Raw genomic sequence first — 17,730 nt, 5'->3', positions numbered from 1 at the left:
AGGGAGCCCGATGTGGGACTTGATCCCGGGACTCCAGGATCATGACCTGAGCCGAAGGCAGTCGCTCAACCGACTGAGCCACCCAGGCGCCCAATAGTTTTATTTTTAAAATTTTCTTCTTAAGACTATGTATTTTGAAGCCACAAAAGAATAAATGCTTCATTTACATGGTATCATAATAGACTAATGTTCTGACTAACTGGTACTAGTTTCACTAAGAAAATGAAATTAAGAAAGAAAATTCAACACCTGTGGTAAAAATAACTCTGAAATGTGTTTGTCTTCTTCCTGACCTCCTTAATTTCATATGCATAGGCTTTGTTCCAATGGTCTGTTTATAAGTTAGCTGTTTTAAAACTCACAATGTGTTTTCCCACAGAAACCAAGTCATGACCAGAGGCTGAGTCCTCAGGCCAGGCTCTTGGAATAAAGCTTCCTGCTCAAGGTCACACAGCTCACATTACCCGAGCAGGAAGAAATGAATAAAAATAGACTCACGTGGACCCTGAGTTCTTACCTCGTCACTGGCCAAAGACTTCGGTCCTCCTTAAACTCCAGGCTGTAAGCCTGTAAGATTTCCTCAGGACTGCAATTCCACCACAGATGTAATACCTTTAAAAAGTCTTCCTGGGGCGCCTGGGTGGCTCAGTTGGCTAAGCGACTGCCTTCGGCTCAAGTCCTGATCCTGGAGTCCCGGGATCGAGTCCCGCATCGGGCTCCCTGCTCGGCGGGGAGTCTGCTTCTCCCTCTGACCCTCCCCCCTCTCATGTGCTCTCTCTCTCATTCTCTCTCTCTCAAATAAATAAATAAAATCTTAAAAAAAAAAAAAAAGTCTTCCTGAAGCAAGGAGTGCCCACCTCCCCAGCAGGAGGCATGGGAAATGGATGGGCAGCTGCCCATAACCTGTGCAGGCGTATCGAAGAGTTTCCTGAACAGGGGACTATCTTCCCATGGGCACAGGAAAGACTGCTCTACGCAGTGATTCACAGGTTTGCCTCTCCTTCCTTCTCACCAGCTGTTGCTACTGCTGTCCGAGTGCCTGCCAGTAACAGTCTCCCTCCTTGCAATCTGCTGTTTCTAATCTGTCATCTGAGAAATCAGATACCCAGAACTGTTAGCACTGTGTGTAAATTTGAGAACCAAGCTCTGAGAGATAGCCCGAGACCCTCTCTTTCAGGAGAGCATTAGCAGGTTTCCTGGCAGCCATTCTTTTCTTCTCAGAACTTTCCTTATCTAATTCCCTGTTTGACAGTCTCAAAAAGCTGACCTCCATCTGCAAGAAGTGTTCCTGTGTATAGTACAATGGAGAACAAACCAAAGAGAGACATCCATCCTAGTGCAGGTGCCCTCTACCTAACCTGGGAACCTTTAGACTCAAAAACATCTTTGCATTCCATATCCTCATAGCAAAATGGGTAAAACCATACAGTTAGTATGGTGTAATGGATTAAAAATTATAAATTGCTTTAGCATGAGTTATTATGAAAATCATGATCTTTAAAAAGAACTGCCATCCTTCTTAGAAGTCTATAAAGCACCCTGCATGGCAAATCCAGCCTGCTCCCTGCTTTTGTAAATAAAGTTTTATTGGAACACAGCCTCACCAACTCCTTTCTATATGATCTATGGCTTCTCCTGTGCCACAAAGGCAGAGCTCGGTAGGAGATCATGTGGCCCGCAAAGCTTAAAAACTTCACTCTCCAGTTCTTTACAGGAGTTTTTCTGATCTATCTTACTGAGTTTCATTTTCAAGCAAGTAAGGTTTCATTTTCACATACACACACACACACACACCCATGTGTGCGTGCACACGCGCATACAAAGACACACACACACAAACTGCTTAATATGGCATATTTCACAACATAGGCCATAAGCTTAAAAGAAGACCTTCAGTAGTAACAACTGTTTTATTAATAACATGTGAGAAATTCATTGCACAAGTTTTCTGCTATGTAAATCCGGCACGGTGAACAGAAAAGTCCTCAGAATTATCTTAAATTCAATTCTTAAAAGAATAATGAGCTCAGAGCTGAGATTTATTTCTGGTGTGTATTTTAGGGGTAAAAAAATCAGTATTACATTATCCCTATTGTGTCTCACAGCAATGAGGGTGACAAAGCCGCCCAGGGTTGTCAGTGCCAAACACATTGTGGGAGCTCAAATATTAATCAAAATGACATCTCCAGTTTTTTCCCTTCCTAATCAGGCCTAAACATCATGGGACATCCGGCAAATCAATAAGAGAAACTAGATGCCCTCATCACTCCCAACCTGGCAGCGCTGCATTTTTAGCCAGAAGATGAGGCCTTCGCTGTTACATAAATACTTCTCTGCTTTGGTTGTTTGCCTCTCCTGGGAGATAAGCATGCCCACCTGTGACCCCAAACTTTACCCTGGCATGTATCTGACCATGCCACCTGTCACAGTGAGAAACACTTCTTACAATTTCAAGATAAAACAGGCATGGGGGTATGTGGCTCTAGACTATGCTTGTGCATTCTACCCAAAAGACTAAATAAATGAATAAATAAATCTTCAATGAAGTGAGAACAGGCTGTTTTAAAGTGTTGTGAAAAATGGATGAAGTCTCATATTCTATCTTCTACACTTGGGGAAGGTGGTGCAGGGACTGACTTGTACCCCACACTCCAACCTTCCACCAAAGTGGGTATTTGGCCCAGTTGAGAATTAATTACTTTTTAGCTTCATTCCCCTCCCCCCACCTTTTCTTTCTAGGCCCCTTTCCCGCAAATCCCTATCCCACTGACACCTCCTATTTTCTCTCTATAAGCTTTGGGATTGCTCTAGTGCTGAAAGATGCCTTAGTGTCAATTTTTCCCTCCTTCAGGTATTTAGAGGAGTCAGAGTACTGGAGAAATGGAGCAGGGAGTAGGTCTGTTCACATATGAAACGAAGTTTGAACCTTCTAGCAAAGCTTAAAGGAAAAATCCCAGAAAAATTACCTGGAGTAGAAAATACACAGACTTATACCCGAGGAGATGAGACAGGCCCTGTGAACTCCAGAAACCCTAAGGGAGACTTGGAGGAGAAAGCTGAGGATCTACCTGCAGTTGGCCAGCCATGATCTAAAAGCCACTACATGGGCCAATGTTAAGGTGAGCTCATTTGTACTCAATCTACTGAGATCCAAGAAAATTTGTGTTAATTCATTCATTCATTTATTGATCCATGTGCCAGGCACATCAGTGAGCAAGCACATTCTATAGCCTCATAGCCTCTTTTCTGCCTAATTGTTTTGGTCTTAGTTGGTATTTTTCCTCTAACTGTATGAAACTATAAACGGAAAAGCTTCTTGATCTGGATTTTCCCACTTCTACAGGAAGAGGATGAAACAGAAATCTAACACAGTAAATGAGATGGAAGAATCTTAGCCACATGAAATCCAGCTTGAGAAAAAAAGTTGTTCATTCAATTCTAAACGAAACTGGAATTGCAGAGGTTAAAGGCAACCCGAAACAAAGCCAGTAATAGACACAGACTAAAAGGTATGGCATAAATTTATCCAAAAAGGATAAGCATGGTGAGTGGTGAGCAAAGTCAGGGTGTCAGCCATGGGCACAGTGTTGGGGGGGTTCAAATGAAATTGCTAATGGGACAATGTTTTGAAAAACTGAAAGGGCACAACACAAATGTGAAGGAATTTCCATAATTATTAGTAATATTTTCACCATTATAGGTTCCATCTTAGTTAAGGTTAAGGTTGTGTATGATGTGTCCATCATGGCCACGATGCCAATTATTGTCCATTTGACCACCCACTCCACCCTTTCCCTGCTCTTCTGCGTCTGCTCCGGCCCTTGGCTAATGCCTAGAACTGAAATGTCCTACCTCTCTGACTTCCACTTGGATCAAACTAAGGAAGGTGATTGCAGAAGGACAGAGAAAATAATTTCTTCCAACTCTTTGTCTCAGTCCTGCATCTCTGGGAGGAGCGTTTTCTCTGCCATGACTTCAGGGAGTGACCATTCCTCCACGGTTTCCACTCTCACACGGGGCCACTAACACTATTCATATCCTCTTGTTGCTTCAGCCCTAGGCAAGTGGTGAGAGCTTCCTGATACTGCCAGTGTCTGGGCGATGGAGGCCTCACTATCCATTCCTTCTCAGTTCCCTAAGTCCTATCCACACCCTTATAATAGCCCTTTCATTAGTCTCTTCATTTGGCCCACCTGGGTTAAATTCAATTTTCTGCCAGGACCATGACTGAAACACAATTTTGGCATCTATTTATTGACATAGAAAGATTTCTGACAGAAAGTAGATCAAAATATTAATAGCAGTTATCTTTAGGAAGCGGGACAGGATTATTTATTTTTCTTTATTTTTCTCTATATTTTTCAAATGTTCTGCAATATTTGGTTATGGATTGGGGAGTATAAAAATAAATGATAAAATTAAAAGAAAATGTGGAATAAATACAGTTTCAAGAAGTACTAGTGTTTGGGGCTCCTGATTGACTAAGTGTCTGCCTTTGGCTCAGGTCATGATCTCAGGGTCCTGGGATGGAGCCCCATGTCAGGCTCCCTGCTCAGTGGGGAGTCTCCTTCTCCTTCTCCCTCTCCCTCTGCCCCTCCCCACCGTTTATGCGCGCGCTCTCTCTCAAATAAATAAAATCTTAAAAAAAAAAGTACTAGTGGTTTGGTTTCCTCTTTTATTGCCCACCCCATCAAAAAATACATAAGTAAAAAGTTGCATAGGCTGAGAGGTATCCTGATGGAGCAATGGAACTGTAAACATTTGTCAATGCCCAGCTATTTCTTTATTCTCGCTAGATTCTATTTTCTAGAAAAAAATACATTTGATTAGCAAGTCTTCACAATTTCACAACTGAAAGCAATGCAATTGCACATATTTATGTGTTTTAGAGACTTAGATTCCACAAGCAGAAGCCAAAATTTTGCTTCCTTCTTTTATCATATTAATAATAGTTAACTATTACTAAGGGCATAGCACCTACAGGCACTGTTTACAAGCATGGTCAGTATTAGTTAATTTAATCCTGACAGGAAGGCGGTATCATTACTTCCGTTTCATAGATGAAGAGATTGACATGCAATGGAGCCAAATTGCTTGCCTGAGGCCAACCTTTGTTAGCAGGTCGTGGAAGCAAGCCCAGGCTTTAGAGCTCATTTTATCCATTATACTCAATTGTCACTCCGGTTGATAGATTACCAAAGAATTGTAAAACTCTCCTAATTTTGTGCACATTGTGCAAAGAAAGATGGGGCCCTCATATTGGTTTGCCGCTTATTAGCAATGTAATTTTGTGCATCTACAAATCAGAGTTAACAAATTCCTCATCAATAAAATGGGGAATAAAGTCTCTTCCACCACCCTAGAAGTTGTGATAATCTAATGGGAAATGAACATGGAAGGCCATCAAAGCTGTAAAGCAAGGTACAAATGTAAGGCAGAATTACGTTGCACCCACACACCAGTACATTAGTAATCATCATTAACACATGAAAGTCAAATGTAAAGAAAATAGCCATTATTTTGGTGAAGTATGACTCTATAATATTATAAACCATCCAGCCTGTTAATAACACCCAACATAAAACCACCACTGATTAATCAATAAAAATCATGCAATGGCTTCAGTAATATGTACTCTCAGGAGCACTCCCCTGACTCCCATTCATTAATTACCTTGCTGTATTTGATAAGTTCCCAGCATCTGCCTGAAATGTGTTACTCTCAATCTTAAGTTATAGAGTAAAACTTTTTCGAAAACTTTAATGTTCACACTGTACATTCTCTACGCTACCACATCAAAAGTTCAATTGAGCCACTCAATTTTCAGTTTCCCTGACTCGACTTTTTGGAGTTTTGTAATTAATTATATTCCACTATTACTGATCATCAATTAGCTCAAAATGTTGCTGAGATGGTGAGTATGCTGAAGAAGGCAGAATTTAATGATAATTTGAGACTGGTAGGACACTAAATTTCTCTCTTGTTAATAATTAAAGTGAGATAACTTATGTTTTTATTTATAGCTTCCAGAAATATCCGGCTCATTCCTGCGCACTGCTCTGTCAGCTAATCATCAGTTGGTCAAGCTCTGACTTAGGCCATTGTGCTTTATTTTCCACACACGCCTTCAACCAAAGCCATGAAATGCAGCCTAACCAAAGGTTAGAGCAGGTAAGGTGGTCACAACATATTCTCTGGAACTCTCCACCTAGCCAAATGCTTTGATGCATAAACATATAAAGAATGAAAGGGGTAAAAGTCCAATTTACCTGTTTCAATTTCCCAGATGTAAGCGGAGTCGTCTGCACATCCAACAATTAGAAAATTCTCAGCCGGGTGCCATTTTATCATCCTCACAGGGAAAAGGTGCTTCCGGGCATGCAGGAGGCACCTCTTCCCCTCAAGGTGAAGGACAGCCACAGAATGGTTACTGCACAGACAGCAAATTACCTGATCACTTCTTAGCTGTGGGGAAAAAAACCCAAAAACCAAAAAAAAAAATAAAAAACCAAAAAAAAAAAACAAAACAGCATTATTTGTAAGTAATCATCAAACGCTTTCCTTAAAATTAAATCTGATTTTTTTTCCTCGTAACATAAAAATATTTTGTTTAAACACCATTTACAAAATGACATTTCTGCTTTCTACAGGACCTCTTCACCTAACACTGTAAAGAGGAGCTTTAAACACCAAGTAGATTTTAAATTCAACAACTCATTACGAAGGTCAAGAGACACAAGTGAAAAAGGAGAATTCCAAGCCAAATCTACTTATAAGATAAATGAAGGACTTGACCATCACGCAGCAAATTCAGGCAGTGAGGCAGACATTGGAAATAATGCAGAATAAAATAAACCCCAGAACTAATTTGTTGCCACAAAAAGAAGCTATTTGTAGGCACAAGCTTAGGCCCAAGGGTATCGTGAGCTGATATTTTCCACTTAGAGCCTCAGAATGTGATTTGGTGCTGTTCCCAGAACTATTCAGATTCTAATCCAAACAGGAAACTCAGTGTAGACACAATCTAAAAGAGGTAAGCACTAGATAGTTCCAACTGAATGCACAGCTTCAAAGATACAAGGACCAAAAATAGGCTCACAGGACAAAGATTCGTAAGATACTTTTTAAAAAGTCAGCATGTGGTTACCTTGAACACAGTTTAGGACAAAGACCGACCATGCTGGGTGCTGTGAGGCTAATCTGGGAGGAGTTTACAGGGCAGGTCTGTGCCCTACCAAGAGGGCCCTGTGTTAGTCAGCTGGTGGTGGGGGTGGGTGGGGTGGCTGAGGGGAGGAGGGTTAGCTGGGTAGTGGCTCTTTCACCTCTTTGTTTCTTTTCTAACCACTTTGCTATGTGGATGCTCCTACTTTCACTAGGGCATCTAGCCAGAGTTTCAGCTGCTGTGTTTAAACCATCAGTTGGGATCCCTTGAGAATCTCCTTGTGCCCATTACTGACCTCTTTCTGTGGGGTGCTGGGAAGCAAGTTATTTTTCCTAATTCGTTCTAAGGAGCCTACAGAAATCCTGAGGGGGGAAAAAATCACAAAATGGCAGGGGTGCTGTATGGGGAGCCTGGACGGTAGGACAGGGCAGATGGCACTGCCTCCTCACTACTACCCCTTAGAGAACCTGCACAACCCACAGCCTCTAGAACAGAGGGCCCAACGTACTTCAGGAAACTTATACACACATACAAAGTGTGAACATACACTTAACATGCGAACACAGATCCTATAGCTGGAGGTCGACATACACTAGAGACCCACACTTGGCCAATAGATTCTCTTTTCTATGCATTTGAAATTGAAAAGCTAAAAGAGGTCATAGGAAGAAGTAAGATTAAGTAGCAATCACAGAAAACAGACTCTTGGGGTAGGGGACTTGAAGAGTAAATAACCTTGGTTCCTGAATTTAAGTTCAAATTTCACTGGGTCCTTGTTGTAGTACTTTGTTTTGTATGTCTAAAATATTGCCTCTTATGCCCTTTCAATAAACTCCTTTCTTATTTGGCTTGGTTTGGAGTTAAGTCATTTATGATTGAGGCAGAAGTAAAAGAGGTCAGGATTTTGACTACTGTCCTGGAGCTTTAAGGAAAAGAAAAATGATTTAAAAAAAGAAGAAAAAGAGGGAACTTCAGCAATAAAAGACATATCAAAGTATCCCAAATCACCATATGGAAGTCTTTTTTAAAGTCTCTTCACTTGGTTTCACTGATTTGTTTAATCATTTGTGTTACTGAAATATTTCCTTCATTATGTCTTATTACAAAATTACAGTGTAAGTTTTCTCTGAGTTTACTTTGCAGCTGATTTTTTAATGTTATTATTACAGAGAAATAATTTTGACAAGTCAATCAACTGATTGACAAACTCAGGAAACTCAAAAGTTGATTGTTCGTATTTTAACAAAGATGTCAGCTTTGTGGAAGCTGAATTTAAGTTTATATTACATGTGAAAATTATATTTGAAAGTATTTCCTTTTGTCCTGCACAAGGCAGATGCTCAGAAATTTGTTAAACAAATGAAAGAGAGCAATTAAAAAACCTATTTAAGAAAAAGAAAATATAACTATCAATATTATTATAAAAGTAAATTATTCAAGGCAAACATTATTTTCTAATTTATAGATTCCTATATATTTGAATTGCTTCTACATTGTCTATTACTTTTATTAAAGAATAATTAAAAAAATAAAAATGAGAATTCCATTAAGATATAGAATTAGGGAAAAAAAGAAAAAAAAGTAAGAATTAACTGGTTTTTGTAAAGACAAGAATTGACAAAACCCTTGCTTTAGAATCAAATTATTTGCATAAGTTGTAATAGTAATAATGCATATAAAAATTAGAAAGGAATTCATAAAAATTATCCAGTTGTAGTATGGGTACACAGAACTTTTTTCTGTGGGAAAATGGGTTAATTGCCCTTATGTTTTTTTAATATGTAACATAAATTTATGTTATGTTTTACTCTTTGTCTTAACTTACTCTGAAGTTCTCTGGTGACATCAAAAGACTTGTTACTGGACCGGCTTCCAAAAAGAATTTATGCAAAACTTCTTCAGTGAAGATATTCCACAAGATGACACACGAGTCCTGGTCCCCAGACACAAGCCAACTTTGGTCTAATTTCGAAGAGAGACCATGTGGGTAAAGTAATGAAGTAACACTTTGGTGATGGCCTTTGAGAACTTTGTAAGGAAGGGAATCTGGAAAACAAACACCAAATAATGAAAAAAAATTTTTTTTGCTCAAGAAATAGTGCTAACATTTTCTTTTATAAAATTTTAATGAGAAGAAAATACGTATAATTAAAGCTAGGCAATTGGTTAAAAAAATGAATGAACAACCCTTGGACCATCTCAAAAGGCAAGTACCTCCTCATAAGCTAGCTCATGCTTTTGATGAAGTCTGGTTGTTCGAAGTCTGCTAATTCTTTAAGGATGTTAGCAAGTTAGCTAGCACCAATGTTAGTTTAGTTAGCAAGATAGACAGCACCAAAATTAGCTAGCACCAATTCCAGTGCCATCAAACAGCAAAGGCTGTTCTAAAAGAATGAAAAATTCACACATTTTGCTTCTACAAAAATTAATCTCAGGACTTCACTGTTGCCCCCCCAATAAGCATAACCAAGTCTATTATAAAAGAAAAGCATAGTTTCACAGAACAATTTTGCCTTAAAAAATATTAGAGACCACCTAGTTTTATCTCTTTGTTTTATCGATCAAGTACCAGAGGTGCAGAGAAGTTAAGCAACTTGGATCCAAGTGTAAAGAGCATGGCATAATGTTTGAGAACAGAGCTTTGCTGTTACACGAATCCAGCTTTGGTCTTCTAGGTATGTCCCTTACTAGATGGGTCACCACGACAAATTGCTTTTCCCCTCTAAGTCACAGGTACTGTACATGAAAAACTTGGGATAATAATAGCACTTACTTCACACAACACTGTTGTGTGGAATAAATATGATAATGCCCTTCATTTCCTAGCCCTAGTACTTGGTAGGAATGTGGATATTGCATACCATAGCTGTACTAGAACATAGGGCTACTGACGCCCAGTTTCCATACTGCTTCTTACGTCATCATTAGCTAAAACTTAAAAAAAAAAAAATGGACAAGACCACAGACCACAAACCGTCTTTACTAAAATTGAAAAAGAGTCCCAAAGAATCATTGTTATGTCTATTAAAGAATCATTAGTTACTTCTATTCCATGAGGCACATCCTCATTTTATATCCCTTAGCAAAGCAAGATGAATATTAATTCAAATGTTCAGGTCAAATGTAGATTTGTACTTGTTTTATGGATAAGAAGAAATTGGCCTAGATAAAAAGTGCTAAGGTCTTAAGCTTTTTCACTAACTTTTAACAGCAGCTATTGAGCTGTGTAGCAGTATATTACCTGTCCTCTGTTCATTGCTATTTACTCCTCTATCTTAGGTAATCACTGAACATAAAACAGTAACATTGAATAAGTAGCAAAAGTAAGCTGAGAACAGTAACAAGATGTGTCTTAAAAGGTGAGATTTGGCTTTTACTCTTAAGGACCTTGCAGTCTAGTAGTATCCATGCGTTAAAACATATCAAGTATCTACACATCCCCAAATCTCAATCGCTTCCTGTATATTCCTTCCTTTACATAAGACAAATTACCACACAACAGTATTTATTTAATAGGTATTCACTGTTGCAATGCACAAAAATGTATAGGAACATATCTACATTTCATTAACAAAAAAATAAAAAATTAAAACAGGAAGATACCATTTTCTCCTGATTGGCAAATACTAAAAAGTTTAAATGCACACAAAGTTGGCTCATGTGTGGGGAAAAGGCATTTTCATAGGCTGTTAGTGGACATACATATACATAGATGTATGTTCTTTGGAGACCATTGTTAGATATATTTTCAAAATTAAAAATACTCATAAATGTCGATTCAGTAATTCTACTCCTGAGAATTAATACTATCGATATCCCCACATATATATGCAAAGATGGTAAATTCAGCATTGCCTCCAGTAGCCGAAGACTAGAAAAAATGAAACACCTATTAACAAATTTTTTAAAATTAAAGTTTTTATTATTATTAGTCATTTAAATGGAACTCATAAAGAATGTGCTCCAGAATATTTTATTAAGATATGCTTCAGGAGATTTCAGTAAAGTGTACAGACTATGCCTCTATTTGTGTAATATTATTAAAAGAATGCATATTGCTATGTTGGTATGCACTTATATATGCATAGAAAATTTCGAGGAGGGTATAAAGAAACTTATTAGCAGTTGTCTTTGTTGAAGGGAGCTGGAAGATCAAGGAAAAAGAGAAACATATTTCTCATTGTATAAACTTCCACTTGACTTTAAAAAAAAAACTAGGTGTTTTTACTTTAATATTAAAATATGTACACATTAATTAGCAAATGGCAGCAAATTCTTTAAGCTTCAGGAATCTTCTTATTACAGCTTGTTAAAGTTGAAGCTTAAATAAATTAAATAAATAGGGTTAAATAAAATTCAATGACCTTTTAATAAAGAACCGCCTTCTAGAAGTCCTGCTTTGGCAGCATTCAAAGCCTGTGTAATGAAAATTGTCCCATCTTCACAGCCACATATTAGTTTATCAAGACTTGGAACATACTCTGATGAAGTGACTCCGACTGTTGCAGTCCCAGAGACATGGTCAATAATACTTTGGGACATGGTATGATGCTTATCAAAATTATCTTGAAGGGTCCATGTGGCAGTTATTGGTATTTCTAAAAGGAAAACACATAAAAAAGGGAAAATTCAGTTTATAAATTCATCATAGATATGGAAAATGTTTTCAAGGCACCATCCCTTGGGGTACCTAGAGGCTCTTTTGCCATCCTAACAGTTGGCTAACTGCAGAAGAGTTCTCCTGTGATCCATTGTCTTTATTCCAAATGCTATTTCATTGGTCCTCTGTCCTTCAAGGAGTCTCAGAAGAATAGGTGTGTATTTGTGCATTCATCTTAGACTTAGGTCACCTAAAAAGAACTGAGAAACTCTTGCAGTGATGTAAAGTGTTGGTCCAATCTCATAAGTTCTCTATGTGTCTCAGCAACATTAAGAAAGAAAACTGGGGGTCTCTTAGTTATGTGAAGAAAATGGAAGAAACGTATTCTTTAAATATCAAGGGTATGAATATCTCAAAATTGCTCCTGGGCAATTATCCATGAGTACCAAGAACGCTGGTTATCATTTTGCATAGCTTGCCACCCAACCATTTGAACTGGGCATCAAGTAGGCTCAGGAAGGGAGAGAAGCTTGGACTCGGGAGCAAAGAGGGCAAGTCAAAGCCAACCTACCTTTCTTTTCTTTTCTTTTTTTTTTTTTTAAAGATTTTATTTATTTATTCATGAGAGACACAGAGAGAGAGAGGCAGAGGGAGAAGCAGGCTCCCAAGGAGCAGGGAGCCCGATGCGGGACTCGATCCCAGGACACTGGGATCATGACCTGAGCCCAAGGCAGATGCTTAACCATCTGAGCCACCCAGGCGCCCGCCAACCTACCTTTCTATGAAAGAAAACCCAGGTCTTTCAGTACATATGCCACAGTGACTATGAAAACCTAGAAACCAAACCTGAGACAAACATCAAGTGCTGTCGTAGATGACTATGGTTCTACTTATAAAGAAGATTAATTAGATGCTTACTTAATCCTGCTGCTGGCTGTGGAACATAGGTGAGAAATCCTAGGTTTACCATTAGGTGGCCTCAGCAGGGGCATGGTGTGTATTTTAACTCTTTTTTTTTTTTTTTTTTTAAGATTTTATTTATTTATTTGAGAGGGAGAGAATGAGAGACAGAGAGCATGAGAGGGAGGAGGGTCAGAGGGAGAAGCAGACTCCTTGCCGAGCAGGGAGCCCGATGTGGGACTCGATCCGGGGACTCCAGGATCATGACCTGAGCCGAAGGCAGTCGCTTAACCAACTGAGCCACCCAGGCGCCCGTATTTTAACTCTTAAAACTGAACTTGTGGGAAACTTTTCCATGCACTGTACCAAGTTCTACATCTATTTTTTGATCCATTTCTTTTTAACCTAGGACTATTATGAACCATTTTGAAAACATCTGGAACAAACACACTCTAAGTTATACCAGTGATTTTGCTAAACAGTGGAAACTTGCACTTAGAAATTCAAGTATTGAGTACCTTGTTTCTGCTGTGCCCCAGACAAGGATTCACAGAGATGACTTAATTATTTGGGAAAAAGAGAAAAAGAGTAAGACAGTCTTCCTCAATTTGGAATATGTGGTCTCAGGGCTTTGAAGGTTCTCCACAATAATGTTTACTCTAATGATTTCAGTTTTGTATTCTAAGAAAAACTAAAATAAGCAAATGCTAAATGTTTTAGTGGCCAAGTTTATATCTGTTCCTGTTGCTCTAAGCAACTGCAACAATACCAATAGAGAAATTGGTTGAAAAGGTACAGGATGGGGCACCTGGGCGGCTCCAGTCAGTTAAGCATCTGCCTCCAGTTCAGGTCATGATACCAGGGTCCTGGGATCGAGTCCCACATCGGGCTCCCTGTTCGGCGGGAAGCCAGCTTCTCCCTCTCCCCCTCCCCCTGCTTGTGTTCCCTCTCTCGCTGTCTCTCTCTCTCTCTGTCAAATAAATAAATAAAATCTTTAAAAAAAAAAAAAGGTACAGGATATAGGCATGACAAATTCAAAAATATTGAGTATGGTATATCAGCCTATCCTACATTCATACTGCAAGCATTCATTTCAATAAAACACCATTCCTGTTAAATTGATGTTAATTTGAATTATATCGGTTTTATTATTGTACAAGATCTACAAACATCATGTTTGGGGTGCCTGGGTGGCTCAGTAGGTTAAGCATCCAACTCCTGACTGCTTAGTCAGTTAAGTGTCCAGCTCTTGATTTCAGCTCAGGTCACAGTCTCAGGGTCGTGAGATTGAGCCCTAGGCTGGGCTCTGCACTGGGTGTGGAGCCCTTTTAGGATTCTCTCTCTCTCTCTCTCTGCCCCCAAAATGTTTATACCTACCTTCATGTTGACATCTAATGCATAGTGGTGCATGAGAAAATCTGTCTTATTTGTAGCCTCGTGTGACACAAATGAGAAGAATACTGAATTAATTACAAACTCGTTCTCAGAAGACATATGATTATAAATAGATTAGAAATTGTCTTACCTCTAGGAGAACCATCAAACTTGGATACAGGAACATCAGGAATATGCCACAAAGTAATTCTTCCTGAGACTGCTCCAGAGAAAAGTACCTTATAAAAAGGCTCTTTCCGTTCATTCATGTAGCCCATAACAAAGGAAAGGCTCTGGTCCAAAACAAAAAGTTAGCTTTTATGTAGAAAAAATATCTAAATATAAAATGACAACCATTGGCTTAAAATGGAGGGACAAGACTTCATAGATGAACTAAACTGTTTCCATTTTTTTCCTGGTCTTTCAAAAATTCCAAGTAATTTAAGTGAAATAATCTCTTACTCAAGACAAAAAAAAATTGATAAAATAGAAGCAAAGTCATCAGCTAGACTTCAGAGAGTTAATATTTAACATTTACTGAAGATGTTCTGTCTGCGTATGACACATACTGTTAGGGGTTTTCCATCCATTCAGCTAAATAATCCTCACAATAATTCTGTGAAGTTGGTACTATCATTGTGTCCAGATTACAGATGAATAAACTGAGAGTGAAGACGTTGATTTACCCAAAGTGAAACAGACAGCATTGTGCTTTGGAGTCCAATAATTCTGACTCAAGAGCCCATGCCTTCGTGACCATACTCTACTGCCCACTAGGCGGCCTGATTTCTTTATGGCCCCTTGAGTTCCAATTGTCAATGAAAACAGCAACAACTAATATTTGTATGGTAATTTTGTCTTACTAATATGCTTTCTACTTTCTGTTGACTATTTTTCAGATTTAGTGTATTTGATTTTACATATTCTAAGTGGGCACATATAAAAATGAGTCCATAACATAAATAAAAAAGTAAACAAACATTATATTTATATAAATAAATATATAGCTATAGTTTATATTAATATATATTATATATTTATATATGTGAAGTTATAATGTTGCTGAGGCAGAGTATGAATATTGGGCACCAGAGTTCTGGAAGATATGTTTTTACTAGTGAATGAGTCTAGAATCTCTCTAGTACCTCAGTGCAGTGTAGATGTTGTTTGGGCAGACTTGCATACAGAGATTCTGCACAAGGGATCAAAATAATGAAGCAATTATAAAAACAAAAACAAACACTTCTTTTGATGTACAAATAAAAGGCACCCTGGAAAGAAAGCCAACTGCTGGTGCTAGAATTAAAGAAGTCTACAAAAGTGATAGTTCCTAGTCAGAAAATAGGCTTGAAGGTCAGGACTTTGATGTATTATTGGAAAAATTCTATAATGTATCTGTGGAGAATATTAAAGGCCAAAACACTGCTCTATTTAATCCTCACAACAAAGCTACAAAGTAAGTAAACATGGTTATTATTCCTGGTGTGGAGATACGAAAACCAAGACAGGAAGAGAAAAAGAAAGGAATCCAAGACAACGCAAGCAAGATGTGTAATCCTTTATCATCTCCCAAAATGAGAGCATTGCAGGAGAGAAAACAGTTCCTATGAAGTCAGTTCTCTGAATAAATCTTTTTTTTTTAAGATTAAGAAGGCACTTTGGAGTCTTATACTTGTCAGGCCATCACTTTTGTAGGTGTTAGAAATGGTGTTGATAAAATTTGGGTAAACTGGCTTCTTAAACTCTCTTGACCTTGAGGAACCTTAGCACTGACTAGTCCAACTCCCTCGGGATTTTGATCTAGGAATGAAGCTCCAGAGAGGCGGGTGGTTACTCAGGTTGGTGGCGGGCAGCATGCGTCCGCTCTTGCAGCTTGGGGCACTGCCCGGTGGCTCACAATCCTGGGCTACTGTCAACCCCTCTGCCCTCACTTCTCACACCCACTCCTTGTCGCCTCTGCCCCCATCCTTCCCAGGGGTTCCTTCTCCAGTTCTGCTATTGACCTGCAAACCTCCTCAGAGCCCCTCACCATATGAATTCTGATTTTTCATCACAGTCCCCATACACATCACAAGGAGCACTCGTCCTCCGAGAGGGAATACCTCTAAGAGGTAATAAAATGGTCTTTAAGAGTGAATTCTCTTGGGTTAACTGCCTGGATTCAAATCCTGGTTTAGCACATACCAACTCTATTAAAAGAGGCAATTACTTGATCTGGACAATTTACTTAACCTCTCTCTGTCTCATTCTCCCTAACTGTGAAAGAAGGCCAATAAAAGCACCTATTATATGGGATCGCTGTCAGGATTAATGAGTTGCTAAAGGTGAGGTGCTTAGAATGGTGTCGTACATTTGGTACACACTCAGTGAATATTAACCATTCTTATTATCCACTTTTCAGGACAATGAGAAACTTGCTCCAAAGTCTCACTGCCAGACTCTGGGGCCAAACAGCCTAAGTTCAAATCCTAGGAATTAACCTTTCTGAACATCAGTTTCAAAGTGTGGTCATAGTGGGAATGCATGTAAATGAAGGAGTGTCTGACAATAATAAGGCCTTGGACATAAAGTTACCTAACATCGTCATCATTGTTTTTGCTCTTAGTTCATGCACCCAAATTCCTTGTCTGCAATCCTCAGGCTGTTTCTATCCCAGCTACTCCCACCTCAGCATTTCAGAGTTACTCCATAGCTAAGACCCTGGAAAGCCCAGTACCTCATCTCAACAACCAGGACCCCTGTCACAGGCCTCAGTGATCATCAGCTGTGATCCGAAGTTAGGGAGACTCTCATAAACTGCTGAAAGGAAGGGGGAATCTCATTTTGCTACCACAACTTCATCAGCAGATACGTTCCTAGCATCATAAATGTTAACTCTGGGAACACATTATTGTCAAACATTGAGATTTGATTCCAAAAGAAGAGTCTAGTTAATACTATGTATTTATAGAACCCCCTTTTCTAAACTCATTGTACCTACCAAGCTCATCTCCGCACCCCACCAAAATGTTACCTTTTAACTGCAGGAGACTAAGAAGTCTTATATTTAGTGAATATTGGGGATGTTTTGAATAAGGAGAATAATGTCATACTTTAATTTCTTGGCAGACAAACTGCAAGCAAGGGCGTAAGGATGGGCAGACCAGCTTCTTTAAGATTCCGATTATTCTAGTCATATTTCACTGGCTTCCAAGTACTTCCCACTTTTAAGATAAAGAAGTAACTGTGGTTGTCTAAACAAGAATTGTTGACAGAAGACCCATATATCTATGTCTCTACATTTTGAGGAACAAAATAAGATGGCTTCCCCTAAGATTAGTATCTTTTAAGTTAATTTGTAATTGCTATCCTTTTTCCGCATAGTGGTGTATAGCATTGATATTTGGAGTAGACTGGAAGCTCTTAAAGGACACTACTTATATTTTAGCTTTTAGGGGAAACTGCTTTATAAGAAACACATTCTGGAGCTAAAAGAAAGAATGGGTAGGCAGGTCCTTTAAAAAAATGACTAAAAATGCTTTTCTGAGTAAGCCACAATACTGCTTTTATGACCAACAGCAAAACAAGACTCGGGTGCCACCCACAAATGACCTTTGAAATAGTGCCTGATGCCACAATTCTAAAGTTTGCCTGTGCCTCGGTGGCACTAAGAGTTCTGATTCTTGGTTGGCACCTTCTTAATGAAGTTTTTGCA

At 38.9% G+C, this 17,730-nt stretch overlaps 1 protein-coding gene across 1 annotated transcript in view; it reads right to left on the bottom strand.

Annotated features, from left to right (window-relative positions):
* The window catches only part of WDR72 (WD repeat domain 72), a 202,254-nt gene that overhangs the window by 168,449 nt on the left and 16,075 nt on the right, over positions 1 to 17,730 (bottom strand). Inside the window, exons 9-12 of the mRNA XM_045901894.2 lie at positions 14,188 to 14,332; positions 11,527 to 11,760; positions 8,988 to 9,208; positions 6,270 to 6,465 (exon numbers count right to left, since the gene is read on the bottom strand). Coding sequence (XP_045757850.1) covers positions 6,270 to 6,465; positions 8,988 to 9,208; positions 11,527 to 11,760; positions 14,188 to 14,332 — 796 coding nt within the window. The remainder of the gene's footprint in view (positions 1 to 6,269; positions 6,466 to 8,987; positions 9,209 to 11,526; positions 11,761 to 14,187; positions 14,333 to 17,730) is intronic.

Source organism: Mirounga angustirostris, unplaced genomic scaffold, assembly GCF_029215605.1.
Source record: "Mirounga angustirostris isolate CCGP_5_RB_7025 unplaced genomic scaffold, mMirAng1.0.hap1 SCAF_9, whole genome shotgun sequence".
Classification (NCBI taxonomy): Eukaryota; Metazoa; Chordata; class Mammalia; order Carnivora; family Phocidae; genus Mirounga; species Mirounga angustirostris.
This window is presented reverse-complemented; position numbering and strand designations above follow the sequence as displayed.